Below are 15,367 nucleotides of genomic sequence, written 5' to 3' on the forward strand. Positions count from 1 at the left end.
CCTTGTGGACCTTAGGCGTGCTGGGCTTTGCCCGTGCGGGCTAGCTTGGTTTGCCGGGCCCCATTCTCCCACAAAACCTTTTTAACAATCTAAAATGGATAAATTTTAGACAAGCGAATGTGAATTTTCTAATTGTAGATACTAAATAGTACTCACCACCCATCGCAAAGCTACCCAACTTAAGAACCTTTTCTTTTATTTTGTTTTATGTAAAAAGTCATTTGTTTCTACTCATACCTTGAAGGCTGCCTATAAATTACTGTCTTAACATCATCTAGTTGTTCACATGATATTATATTTGGTGTCATTGTTACAAGGCAATATTATAAATATTCATCCTCTTATGAGAAGGTATTTGGTATCAAAATCTTATAAGTGTAAGATACGTCAGCAAAAAATAACAGATTCAGATCTTCTAGATTTCCTAAGATATTCTACCAATAGATTTTTCTTAAATTCTAACAACTCCTTTATGATTTAAGGGTCAAAATTCTGTCATGTCAGCATTCTATTAACAATACTCTTAAAATAATAAAATAATGTTGCAAACAAAAAAATTAAAATTATTGTTAGGAAATGCTAACATGGCAAAATCTAGACCATTAAATCATTAAAGAATAGTTAAGATTTACAAAAATTTATTTAGTATAGTACCCTAAAAAATCTAGAGAATTGAATCCAAAAATAACTACCCTCTAACAAATAAAAGACATGTTTGTGGGTAATTATTTTTACACGCATGTCTGTTATTTATTGAATTTTGATACAAAGGACATAGTATCATTTAATATAAAATATTTTTTTCTTACATGAAATTGTATTTCATACTTGTGAAATCTACCTCCACGTGAAAAGGTAGATAATTTGCCGGAATACATAATAGATATTTTCCATCGTTACTTGTGTAACCACGTGTAAACAGGACAGAATAAAAATTCACATAAAGATTCATGACTATTAAATTTTAAAAACCCTGGGCACCACACCACCAAAAGTGATAGTTCACAAGCCCACGACGGTTGAACCCTAGTTACGCCAACAACCAATAATAATAAAAAGAATCAAGTGAGCCACACGAGACCCTTTCACAGTTTCATGGGTCACAATCATTTGTACACTAGTAAAGCGGGCCAATGAATTAAATAGCCCATGTTTTGAGACAAAAGCTTCAGAAAGGTGTTAATGGACCACTGAGTACTGACTCGTTACTTATAAGCATAACATAGTATAATAATATCATTTAATTTATAGGGCAATCAGTCTGACATGAAAAATAAAAAAGAAAATGTGGAGCCATGGCCCAGACCCATCCATAGTTTGGGACCAAAATTGTATGAAACTTTCCAAACTGTCACTGTCTTTAACAAACCGCGGTATTGGCTGCATTGCTAGTTGCTATTACTCAAATTTTTCCAAGATATATAAAAACAAAATGTTCTGCTCCTGCAAGCTAAGAGAGGCAGCCTCTACCGACCGGATCATAAATTCATAATTAATGCTTTTTCATTGGAGCCACGACAGAATTAGCCATGGAGGTTTGAAGTAGCAATTGGAGCTCAATTGCAATAATGAGACTAGCTTGGAGTAGAGAAAGGACTTGAAGAGTGGTTGTGAGCAGAAGTTCCAAGGGTTTAAGTACATAGATAGTACTAGGCTTGGAGGGTTTTATAAGTATTGTGTACTAAAATTATCTATTCTAGTTAATCATTTTTGACAGTGAAGTCACGGAGAAGTTTTTACACCCCACACTCAAGTTTTCATCTTTGATAACGCATTCATGTGTTATATTTGTGTGTAAAGGGGAAGTACACATTCATGTGTTTTTACATGTTTATGTTAATTGGTTAATCACTTGCATATTGGACTAAGAGAAATTATTGTGTACTCTCGGAATACTATAAATGCGTACTCCTTCCTCTCACACGAATGATGAGTCTCACTAATTAAATTCATAGTAGGACCTACCATTTATGTACGAGGGGAGAGTACGCATTTATGGTACTCCGGGACTATCTAATAATTTTCCTTGGAGTAATTGCTAGCTTATCCTAAAAATAACTAAGCCATAATCAGGGTTAATTTAGTAATACTTGCTAATTAGTAGGTTGCCTAATTTTCTCAAATATTATTAGCTATCACATAAGAAAGTAGCAGTACTATTTTGTTATATCTTTCTTTTTGTTTATTTCTGTATCTCCTTTATTTATTTATTTTTTAAGAACAATATGAACTATAATTCAAATTTTAAGGGTTTTTTTTTCTATAATTCGATTTTTAAAAATAAGTAGGGAGGGGGATTTGAACTATGATCCTCTTTATAAAAGAAACCAAACAATGTCATTAAGTTAGAGTAAATCTGGATAAGACTTATCATTTTTTTTTTTCTGTTCAGAAAAAGACTTATAATCTTTAGTCAATGGATTATATCTAAAATCTTTGATATGATATTGATAGGTGTCAATTTATTTGTGGGAAAAATCAATGGATCTATAGAGCTTTAATTGGAAAACTCTCTAACGTTTTGAGTGTTGACAAATTACAATGAATGGTACTTTAATTTTCTGAATACTTTAGTAAGTTTTTTTTTTAATAGAATTTCAACCTATGGCGTGCATTTTTGTTGATTGTACTCATTATCATTGATGAGGACACAATTTACTGTTTAATTATTGTAATTTATTATTTTTGGTATTTTTATGTAAAAACGTTATTTTAGGTTTAGGTGATTTAATTCCTTGTTTTTAGGTGCATTTAATGCTTTTTAGGTCAAATTTGATTCCAGATATGGTAAGGTATCAATTAGGAGTTATTTTAGAATATATTTTCTTGTCTGTCAAGTTTTATGGAGCCCTTAAATAGGCCTTATGCTTGTAAACGTTTTTTATAGATTATTGTTGAATAAAATTCAGAAAAGGTGAGGCTTTGCTCTCTTTTGGTTCTTCAAGAACTGTGAACTTATCAAGGATTCTTCCTTGTGGCGTTCAAACTTTATACATTTGGTTCGTGATTCTTTATAATCATTGGGTCAAGGTCAACTTATACCTTTGGTTCGCGTTTCGATTATAAACGGTGGGTCAGGGTTTCTATCAAATATCTGATTTTTAGCTTTCCTGGGTTAAATATTCCAATATTTTTGTTGGGTCTCAAAGCAAGTCGATTGAGGTTCGCATCATTTGGTATCAGAGCACAGGTTCTAAAATCAGTTTTCTATCCTTTTATCTTTTATTTCCTGTTATCATCCAAAAAAAAAAAAAGAGATGGTAATTATTGAGAACATTGTGGAAGATTCAATTAAGGTTAATTATGAGGATGAGCCCACAACTCACAATCCTCTAGTCTCAATTGATTTGTTGAAGATGACTATTCAATTTGTTGATTTTCTTGGAGTAGAAAATTTTAATTTTATTATCAACCCTTTGTTGATTGATGTTGCAAATAAATTGAAAGTAGATGAGAAGAAATTTTCTGCTACACTTTATGAAGGATTCAAGTTTCATAACAGGATCAAGTCATTAAAGCATTCGAAGTATTTGTTTATTTGGAGTGGAAGATTTCAGATTTCAAAGATGAACTCGAGGACGAGTTTGTTTCAAGTGGAGGGGTCTGATGAGGACACAATTTACTGTTTAATTATTGTAATTTATTATTTTTGGTATTTTTATGTAAAAACGTTATTTTAGGTTTAGGTGATTTAATTCCTTGTTTTTAGGTGCATTTAATGCTTTTTAGGTCAAATTTGATTCCAGATATGGTAAGGTATCAATTAGGAGTTATTTTAGAATATATTTTCTTGTCTGTCAAGTTTTATGGAGCCCTTAAATAGGCCTTATGCTTGTAAACGTTTTTTATAGATTATTGTTGAATAAAATTCAGAAAAGGTGAGGCTTTGCTCTCTTTTGGTTCTTCAAGAACTGTGAACTTATCAAGGATTCTTCCTTGTGGCGTTCAAACTTTATACATTTGGTTCGTGATTCTTTATAATCATTGGGTCAAGGTCAACTTATACCTTTGGTTCGCGTTTCGATTATAAACGGTGGGTCAGGGTTTCTATCAAATATCTGATTTTTAGCTTTCCTGGGTTAAATATTCCAATATTTTTGTTGGGTCTCAAAGCAAGTCGATTGAGGTTCGCATCAATCATCAAACTAAAACAACAATTGATTTTTTGTGTAGGTGAGGATTGAAATCTAGATCTCTTATTCAACTTGAGCTAAGTAGAACTTACTAGTCTAGTTTTTTTTTTAGGAGGAAGGTAAGATAAAAAGAAGATGGCAAGATGGGATGGTTTCCTCTCTAATACATGAGAAAGTCTAGCTAGCAAAGAGTATAGGTAGTAAAATTAGTTTGTCTAAAACAGGAGAAAATGATCAAGTAAGAAAATTAGATATTTTAAATTAACCCATTTCATGATTTAGATTAGATATTATAATTCTAAAATTGTATAGAGTACTATAATATTTAAAATGTTAGATGATAATATGATATTAAATTTGTTCACTATTTGCAGAGGAGCTAACGATAGCAAGTTGGTGATGCTTTGATATCAAAGTCAAGTTCGTTGATTTCACGGAAAGTCATTGAGGCCTTGTTTGGATTTTGCTAACTCATAATCCAAAATCACTGGGGCCCACAGGTAGGGATGCTTATTTGGCTTATTATTGTGTTGTTAACTGAGTTAACAAATCTTAGAATTTTGAGATTTGAGTTAACTAATTCAGAAACACCCGGTGCTTGTTTTCAAGATATGAGTTATGGGATATTAGTTGCAATTTCGTAATTCTTCAGCACAAACGGATCCCATTGCCAGTGTCCCGTCCCATCCCTACGCAGCTCCAACGGGTCTTTTTGCCAATACTGTCCCAACCACCCAACAGAGCTCTTCTTCATCATCTCATCACTTTCCCTTTTCCCTTCTCTTAAACCCACAGCACAAGCACAACCTTTTGATATCACTGTGAATCCATCTGAAGCACAAGGCCCAGCTCCGACGAAGCTCCGTTCACCGATTCCATTTTCTAGTGAGACCCAAACGCTTACATTCTATCTATTTACATGCTCAAAGCTCAAAGGGTTCTGCCTTTTTTTTTCTTTTTTTTTTTCCATGTTCCTCCATTTTTTGCGTTGTGTTTACTGAGAATGCTTGGCTGTGAACAACAGAGAAGCTAAAAAGACCCATTAGAGTTACACAATCATAGCACAAGTTTTCACAAAAACAAAAACAAAAACAAAAACAAAAACAAAAAAAAGAGAGTTTTTCTTTACCTTTTTAGTAGAGAGATACTGAAATTCCTTGATGGGTATTTAGAACTTGCTCTTTGCAAAGAAGATTTTTCCGCTATTCTGGGTTTGCAATCTCTGGGTTTGCTCGTCAGCGCCGCTGGGTCATGATGGAGGACATAGAGCCGCTGGTACACATCGAAGAGATGGGTGAAGTGGCCCTGGCGACAGATAGTGAAGATTGGCGAGGGAGCTTCTTCTAGAATTATGGGTTCGAGTTTGTGCTTTGGGAGAGTATGTGGGCTGAAGGGGGAAGGGGAAAAGAGAAAAGAGAAAAAATGGGGATGAAACCTTCCGCAGGTAGGCTAACAGCTTTGCTCTGACCAAGTTACAGGTATGAGGCCCACAAAAAGTTGAAAAAATTGAGTGATGACAAGCTAATTGATGTGTGCCAAACGGGTGGGTATAAGAAATTGAGGTATTTTGAGTGATGAGTGATGAGTAACGAAAATTGAGTGAGGAGCAATGAGCGATGAAAGAAAATAAACCAAACAGGGTCATGATACTTTCATTTTTGTCATCACCAAGCTAAATATCTTAAGTCGATAAGAATATTGAATACCTCAAAAGGCACTTTATATATTGTTATTTAATCATGTTAAAATATATAAATATAATATGTTACATAGTTCTATCTTCTTTTGTCTTGATTATTTCGAGGGTAAGAAAATTCGTGTAGTATCTCCAAAAGTTACCTCAAATATAAAACGTTATTTCAAACAAATAATTAATCACAAAGTTTATCACAAAAATTTTTGAGGTAGGTTATAAATCTTCCTAAATTAGTTAGAGTTGACTACATATATTACTTTTTACTATTTTATTTTTATTTAAAGTTAAACTCTATATTATTTTCTTAATTGACACGTCATTTTTTAAAACTTTCAATTTTTTTTTTTTTTGCATTACTCTACATCTTTCTTACTAGTGCATTAACCATTTTTCTTTGAATATGAATAAACTATCTCAATTCTCAAGTGACTATTCCTCAAATTTTTATCATTAGGGGTCACTCTATCTTTAACCTAATTTCCTCATTTTGAATCCTATATTTTTGTGTATTTTTACTTAAACTTTTAACATTCTCATTTCAACAATGATCATTTGAAAAATATGTTGTTTCTTAAAAACCCAATATCTAGTACCATAGGGTATAGCTGGTCTTATAGTATTTGTATAAATTTTTTTCCCTAAAGAATCAAAAGGAACAATATACTCTTAAAATTAAAGTAGATGAAGGAAAAGGAAATAAAATAAAATCTACTACAGCTTGTGTTTTCCTCAAAACAGTTAAAACTTTAAAGTGTCCACTCAACTATTTGCTTTTAACACATGCTCAACTCTAATAGACTTAACAAGCTTTTACCACAATTGCAAGGCTCACACCTTAAGGTTTGTTCGGTTTGCATTTCTAAACTGTATTTTTTAAACTTCAACATTTTTTTAAAGGTTGAACAAAATTATATATATATATATATAAATTTTTTTTTTCAAAAAAAAAAATGCTTTTGGTATGATACATCTCAAAATTAGTTCTTAAAAAAATAAAACCAAAAAGACTTGTTTGTTAAACAAAAATTATTTTGATGGAAAAAAAAAATATATATATATATATATATAATTTGCCGTCAAAATAACCATTCAGACATTTCCACAACATTTGATGGGCAACACATCCAAACTGAACTTTCAAGTACAATTACCATCGAAACAAAATTAATGTTACAAATCCATCGCCATCACATCACAATTGAATCAAACTAAATCAAATTATAGATTTATATTTTAAAAAATTAAAAATGAAAAAAAAGGTCACATTTTCAACTCAAAGACAATGTTTTGGCATTCTCATACACCGATGCCACAAACCTGAGGCCACAAACCTGAGGCCACAACACCACCAACAAAAACAAATCGATGCGATGGTTCTCATGGGACCTAATTAAGCAATTGGCCTGTCAATCATGGTAGCTAGAGAGTAGAGACTTACAAACAAGGCTTGGTCATGCTAATTAATCAGAACAAGTCGAATTGACAGAGACTTAGGAGGTGTTTGGTACACCCGCTCAAACACACATTTTCAGTTTTTAAATAACATTACACGCATTTTTATACACTTTTCACCCATATGTATTTCCGCACATGTTTTTAAATAACAAAACATGTTTTTAAGTGCATGTACCAAACACCCCCTTAGCGTGGTGATCATGACCCACATACTCCTCTTAATGTCCCATTCAGTCTTGCCTTGATCTAAAGCTATTGTGCATGTTTGGTGGCGCATAGCCCACAACCACAAGTTCCCCGATTTAATTATAGATCCTCCAAATTGGCCTCATAGTGACAAACATAACCAAGGGATGAGATAATGATACCGTAAAAGAAAAAAAAAAAGTATGGGGAAACCAAACTGATATTTTTGAGATAGATGGAAGTATGGAATAGAAAACACTCAAGAACTAAAATGCATAGACCAACTCACCACCAAATAAAACCCAATGAAATACAAATATTACCACCCAAAGGATCGTATTCTATTAAGAATACTTGGTTGAAGTAACTCAACACTTAATGAGATACTAATTATCACCACCTAAAGAGATACAAAAACTGAAACTCATCACCCAAAGGATCCACCCAAGGAATGATAGTTGAATAAAAGAAATCATTCTTCTTAGAGCACAAAAGCTTCTTTCTTTCATCTTTCTTTTTTTTTTTTTTTTTTCTAAAAATGCTATATATTTTATTTATTCTAGCCAAATAGCTAATATAGAAGCTTAGAATAACCCTCTAAGCATAGAAGAATGAAAATAGCAATTAAAACGTTACGTTCTCAAAACCATAGTAAAATAAGACTATTATTGAAATTTTAAACAAATTAGAGAACCTGTTTACCTAAGCCGAAACATAAAGACTAATATTTCTTTAACTCAAAATAAATGCTCTTTAACTTATTGGACAAAATAGCTCATTAATCTTTTGAATTTGAGGGAAGGTTTATTTAAAATATGTGCTTCACTTGTTAGACTTCAAAATCATCTTGGTTGAAGTAAGGGTACAAGTTATAGATTGTGTCACTCTCTGTGGTCCTAGGATTTCTCTCTAGTCCTACAACCCAGTGGAGCTTTTCTGTCCCTGTCACTATATAGGTTTCATAGTTCCCCTCTAGCTCTTAGCGATTGGTAGGGCCTCTACAACAGTTTCCTTCTTAACACAACCTGCCCCTCTCTCACAAACACTACAACACACTCACAATGGAATCCTTTGAGGGATCATGGGAAAAATTTTCCCTCCTTGACGATGAAGAAAATGGGATTGAATGCACAAAGAAGGATGCTATTGCGAACTTCATCCTTGCAGCAAAGTTCTTGACGAAACGAATCGTGAATGTGGAATCAATTGCACGCACCTTTCGACCACTGTGGAGATCGGAGAAGGATGTATAGATTAAGGACATGGGCGAAAACATTTGATTATCGAGCATGAGCCGTGGACATACAACAAGCACTTGGTTATTTTTGAGAAGGTGGTAGCAAACGTCCCCATATCAGCACTAGCCTTTCAATTCACTTCCTTTTGGATCCAAATTCATAACCTCCTTATACACTGCCTCAACCCAGAAACCAGAGATGAAATAGGAAGCTCGTTGGGCACCACTCTTCTTATGACAGACTTAGAAAGCGAGGGGGAAAAAGGAAACTATCTAAGAGTCTGGGTTCGAATTGATATTACAAAACCCCTGAACAAAGTCTGCAAAATCTGGTCTGAAGGCTCAGTCATTGCCTGCACCGTATTAAAGTATGAGCGTCTCCCAAATTTTTGTTATTGGTGTGGATTGGTCTCCAACGATGACAGAGATTGTGAACGATGGTTACGGAGTAAGGGCTCTTTGAAAAAATCAGATCAGCACTACTGGAATTGGATGAAAGTAGAGGTTGATCTCCAAACCAGAAAAACATCCATCACCGTCTTTGGATCTAGACCTAGATACCCTAAAACAACTAAGACACCATTCCAAACCCCACCAAAACAACCTGACCAGACAGCCACATCAACTTACCCAGTAGAAACATCGCCCAGCAACCACCATTAGCCTCCGACGGCCTTCCTCGAAACAGCTAGTCCTGATGCAATTATTGAGACAATTAATGCTCATAATTTGGAGGAGGATTGTTAGGGAAACCAAAAATTTAAGGCCCTTAACAATCACACTGAAATTCCAAAAGAGGTGCACGTTACAAAATCTAGCATTAATTTCCCAAATAATGGCACAAATGTGGATTTAAAGCTAGATTCCTGTGACACTGAGTGTAAGCTGGATCTCCAGCCCACGTCGCAAGCCCAAATAACTCCATTTCCTCTTGGGCTGACCACTACTACTAGGCCCAATAGAAAGACCAAAATCCATCAAAACCCAACATTAGCCAAACCACATACCTGGGTACGGATCCCATGTGACAAAACAAAATACTCTAGTGGTGTGCATATGCTAGAAACAGAGCACAAGAGAACGCCAATACCAGAGGAGGAGTGCAGACCAAAAAAGAGATAGTCCATGCCTCATGAAGATGTCCCTGAAGATTGTCGAACGGTGGAGGCTGCTAAGTAGCCCTGCCAATCACCATGAATTGCATTAGTTGGAACTGTCGTGGTTTGGGATGACCACGCACAGTTCAAGAACTCACCCAATTGGTGAGGAAACCCTCTCCCTCCATTGTATTTCTCATGGAAACTAAAGCCAAGGATGATGATTTCAAGAATCTAAAGTATAAGCTTCAACTAGACAATGTCCACATTGTTCCTCGACACAATACAAGGGGCGAATTAGCATTGTTTTGGAAGAATGAGATCAACCTCAGCATACTTGACTCATCGTCTTCACACATAGATGCAGTAGTTAACCCAGGAGTGGATGATGCCTGCTGGATTACAGGCTTCTACGGAAATCCTGTTACTGCCAACTGGGAACACTCTTGGGCGCTGCTAAAACACTTGAGTCTAAAACTAAATCTACCCTGGCTATACATGGGTGATTTTAACGAGATTGTCAAAGCCGAAGAAAAAATGGGTGGTGCATTACGACGAGAGAGTCAAATGAAGGATTTCAAAGAGGCACTTGACTATTGCGGTTTTCGAGACTTGGGTTTTGTGGGTGCACTGTATACTTGGTGTAATAATCAATTCGACAAAACAACCATATGGATTAGATTGGACAGAGGAGTGGCCACTAGTTCCTGGATCCAGATGTTTCCATCAACCCGAGTTCACCACATATTAGGTTCACTATCAGATCATTGTCCATTGTGGATTTGTACAAATGATGAAAATGATTGATTTTACAGGAAAAGACAACCCTTTAGATTTGAGGCGGTTTGGATGAAGGATGAAGGATGCGAAGGTGTAATAAAACAATCATGGGAGAGTCAATCAGTGGATAATCCAACCAACAGATTTGTGATAAAAATTGAGGCTTGTCGTGAGTCACTTTAAAGGTGGAGCAAGAATTCCTTTGGTAATATTTGGCTCTTGCTGCAACAAAAGAGGAAGATGCTTGGGAAGGCCGAAGTGTATGATTTGATGGTCAAGGAAGATTGCTTGTGGCAGCAACAATCACGGGTGGAATGGTTGAAAGCGGGTGATCTCAACACGAGCTATTTTCACAGCTGTGCAAACCAAAGAAACCGAAGGAATTACATTTCCAAGCTAGTTCTAGACAATGGGGAAGTATTGGAGGACGAGCACAAAATTGGAAAGGCGTTTGTTGATTATTTCCAATCCATGTTTCAGTCCTCTAACACAGCCGGCTTAATCCAATTCTCCAAGGAATTAAGCCGAAAGTCACACCACAAATTAATGCTGATCTCACTCAAGCTTTCACTACCATTGAAGTTGAATTAGCTCTCAAACAAATGAAGCCATTAACAGCCCCTGGACCAGACGGTATGCCTCCACTTTTCTATTAATCTTATTGGAATATTGTTGGTTCGGATGTTATTGAAGCAACTCTATCGGTTTTAAATTTTGAAAACATGCCACCAAATATAAACGACACCTTCATTGCCCTTATTCCCAAAACAAAATCACCTTCAACCCCAAAAGAATTCCACCCCATTAGTCTTTGCAATGTAATGTATAAGATAATTTCCAAAACTATAGTTAATCGCCTCAGAAAAATTCTCCCTAAACTTGTATCCGAAACACAAAGTGCATTTATGTCAGACTGCCTCATAATTGATAATATTCTAATTGCATTTGAAACTCTCCACCATCTAAAAAACAAAAGAAAAGGTAAAATGGGGTTCATGGCCTTAAAACTTGATATGAGTAAAGCATACAATAGAGTTGAGTGGAATTTTCTGGATAAAATCATGGAAAGGCTGGGTTTTGACAACAAATGGAGAACACTTGTAGGAGGCTGTATTTGTACAGTTTCCTTTTCAATTTTGGTCAATGGAAATCCGTATGGATTGATCCAACCTAGTAGGGGACTCCGTCAAGGAGACCCTTTATCACCTTACTTATTTCTCTTATGTGCAAAAGGCCTTCATTCGTTATTACAACAGGCAGCAAACAATGGAGAGCTGCATGGAGTATCCCTTTGTAAAGAAGGGCCGAAAATCACCCACCTGTTTTTTGCGTATGATAGCTTGCTTTTTTGTAGGGCAAATGAGGCGGATTGCCAAACGGTGATGGACATTCTTACAAAATACGAGCAAGCTTCAGGCCAAAAAAATAAACCGTGAAAAAACCCAATTGTTCTTCAGCTCTAACACGGAAGGGAACCACAAAAATAAAATCAAGGACATGTTGGGGGTGGAAGTGGCAACTCAATATAAAAAATATTTGGGTTTGCCATTGTTGGTGCAAAGAGGAAAAAGAGAAAGTTGCAGCTACATTAGAGAAAGAGTTTGGCACAAAATATAAGGATGAAAGGAAAAGCTCCTATTCCCAGCGAGTCGTGAAATCCTAATCAAATTGGTTATCCAAGCAATGCCGTCTATCACCATCGGGTGCTTCAAATTGCCCAAGAGTTTGTGCAAAGATATCAAATCTTTGATTCGAAAATTCTCATGGGGGTATTCAGGAAAGTCAAGGAAAGTACATTGGATTGCTTGGAAAAAGCTTTGTCAACCAAAAAGCCATGGAGGGTTGGGGTTTAGAGATTTGGAGAATTTTAATCTTGCACTCCTAGGCAAACAGGTATGGCGCCTAGTACATAACACAGACTTCATATTCTACAAAGTCTTCAAGGCAAGATTCTTCCCAAACTGCTCAGTCCTTGACAGTGGGGTCAAAACAGTGGGATCATACGCGTGGCAAAGCATTCTTAAGGCAAGGGACGTCATTAAAAAGGGAGCATATTGGCGGATTGGTGATGGCTCACAAGTTCAGATCTGGGGTGACATGTGGCTGCTTGGTTTGTCCACAAAATACATCATTTCACCGCAAAAAAATCTGGCCAATAATGCTAAGGTATGTGCTTTAATAGGTGAAGAGGGACCAAGTTGGATTGAAGAACGGATAGTGCAGGAATTTCTCCCACATAAAGCCAAAATCATACTAGGTATTCCTTTAAGTGTTAACCGAGTACCTGACACCCTTATCTGGGTAGGAACTAAATCAAGGAGATATACAACGAAAAGTGCTTATAAAATGTTGTCAAATAGCCGTGAATCAACCACTCTAGGTCCATCAAACTCCTTGGCACAGAATACTTGTTGGAGAAGAATCTATTCCCTTGGTGTTCCAAACAAAATTAAACATTTTATTTGGAGAGCTTGTTTTGAGTCACTACCTACCAAAAGAAATCTGTTCAGCAGGAAAGTCACACGGAGTGCAACATGTGATAGATGTAAAGAGGAGATTAAAGATGCAATCCACGCTCTTTGGGACTGCCAAGCGCTAAAGGAAGTGTGGTGGGAAGAACCCTCTCTCAGGAACCAGCTAGCAACACGCTTTGTGGATTTCAGAGACCTATGGACAGGTATCATAAATTCAGAGGACCCCAATTTGGATTAGAGATTTGCCTACCTTGCCTGGAGTATAGGGAATAATAGAAATCAAGAAAGGCTTCAGTTCACCTCATTGCCTTTTAGCAGATTGTATCAAGACGTGTGAGCAGCTCTGCGAGTTCAAATCTGTTCAAGAAGACCCCTAGCCTAAACCCATACATTTAGAAGTCACACGCTGAACTCCACCTCAAAATTCCCAGCTCAAAGTTAATTATGATGGAGCTGTTTTCAATGACTTTCAGCAAGCAGGGGTGGGCGTCGTGGTCAGAGATGCTTCTGGTGGGGTTCATTGGGCACTCTCGAACAGGTTTACCCTCCCTATGAATGTTGAAGACATTGAGGCTTTGGCTTGCAGGGCAGCAGTTGTCTTTCCCTTAGAACTTGGCATGCGCGAAGTGGTGTTTAAAGGCGACTCAGAGACAATTACTAAGGCCCTTAACTCGGCTCTACCATGCCTAAGCTCCTTTGGTCATATAATTGATGATATAAAAACTTTAGCTTTGAATTTTGTAGCAGCAAGTTTTGTCCATGTAAAAAGGCAAGGGAATGCTGTGGCAGACAGATTAGCTAAAACAGAAAAATGTATACCTTGTCCACACATTTGTTTAGTTGATCTACCATGTAATGTGCAACGACTTGTAATTGATGACAGTATTTCTGTTGATTAATAAAACTTGCAGACTTGATTCTCAAAAAAAAAATAAAAATCATCTTGGTTAAGCTTTTGCATTAGATTGGTTGGCTGAAGCTTGGAACACTCTTGTATGAGAGAGAGAGAGTATTAGTAGATATGATAAGTGGAGTGAAATGCTTTTCATTAACATCACTTTATTATATACCACTTACAACATATTATGTCCAAAATTATAAATATCACTAATTTATTTTTAAAAAAAACACAATTGTCATTTTTATTGAAAAAAAATGTCAAATGAGTAGTAATTAACCCCGAGGTAAATCTCATCAAGGAAATATTGTGATACATGTAATTAAGAAGGATTTTATTAACAGATATCTTAAAGACAACTATTAATAAATTATTTTAGAAAAAAAATATGAAAAAAAATTGTTAAAAAGTCTTTTTTTATTTTTCATAAAGAATTTTTTAAAATTATTTATTGATAGATGCTTTAAGTACACCAACTAATAAAACCAGTTAAAAAATACTTTAAAAATATAAAATATTCCTATTATAATGTTCCAAACACCCGTGCCCATACACTATACAAAGAATGACAGTACCGACATGCCCGTGTCTCTTTTTGCCTTGGGTTTGCTGTCTCCTCACACTAATCAACAATTGTGGGTCCGGCCTTTACTCACCCACCCCTGGCCCCGAGACTCCTTAGGAATTTCATACATATATGTTGCCATCACTATTCACTAATGACTAGTACTAGATCAGTGGACCAATCATCTCTACTCTCTATTCTTTACACAAAGGATGTGCTATTTACAGCAAATTTCTGTGCCTTTACATAAGATGTTTTGCAATAACAACTGGCATATGTATTCTCTATCCTGTTCTATGGACATCAATTCGAGTATGGATATGACCATCGCCAAAAGGTCATGAATTCGAGTATGGGCTGCAAAAGTAAGAGCTTTGTAAATTAGATATGATCTATTTATATACCTAGATATATAGTTCCTTTGCCTCAATCTCATATAATAATAATAAAAACCCATATATTAGATACTTAAGAATTCTTTTGTTTTTGTGCTAATTTTAAGAATAGAGCAACAAGAAAGAGAGAGGCGAAGGTGTCATTGGAATGTAATGTAAGACAATTACGTGACAAAAAAAAAAATTAGGACCAACTAGGTTCAGCGCTCCTATATACTAGACTCATAGTCCTTGATTTGATACGGGCTCATATTTAAAATTTATCACATGTCCATGTTGTATCACTTGAACTTTGTCCAAAATTGAATCCATAATCATGTTACAAAACAAAGACATTATATAGCAATGAGAAAGTAAGTATACAAAAAATTTGACAAAAATATTGATACTTTAGTAATGCGATTGATTGTTAGTGGTAAGTAAAAAAAATAATGTAAGTAATTGGATCATA

At 35.6% G+C, this 15,367-nt stretch overlaps 1 protein-coding gene across 1 annotated transcript; it reads left to right on the forward strand.

The window, feature by feature from the left end:
- Positions 1-10,002: 10,002 nt before the first annotated feature.
- Positions 10,003-10,611, forward strand: LOC142644299 (uncharacterized). The gene has a single exon (XM_075818943.1). The coding sequence runs from the start codon at positions 10,003-10,005 to the stop codon at positions 10,609-10,611; it is 609 nt and encodes a 202-aa protein (XP_075675058.1).
- The last annotated feature ends 4,756 nt before the right edge of the window (positions 10,612-15,367 follow it).

This window comes from Castanea sativa, chromosome 7 (genome assembly GCF_040712315.1).
Source record: "Castanea sativa cultivar Marrone di Chiusa Pesio chromosome 7, ASM4071231v1".
NCBI classification, from domain to species: domain Eukaryota; kingdom Viridiplantae; phylum Streptophyta; class Magnoliopsida; order Fagales; family Fagaceae; genus Castanea; species Castanea sativa.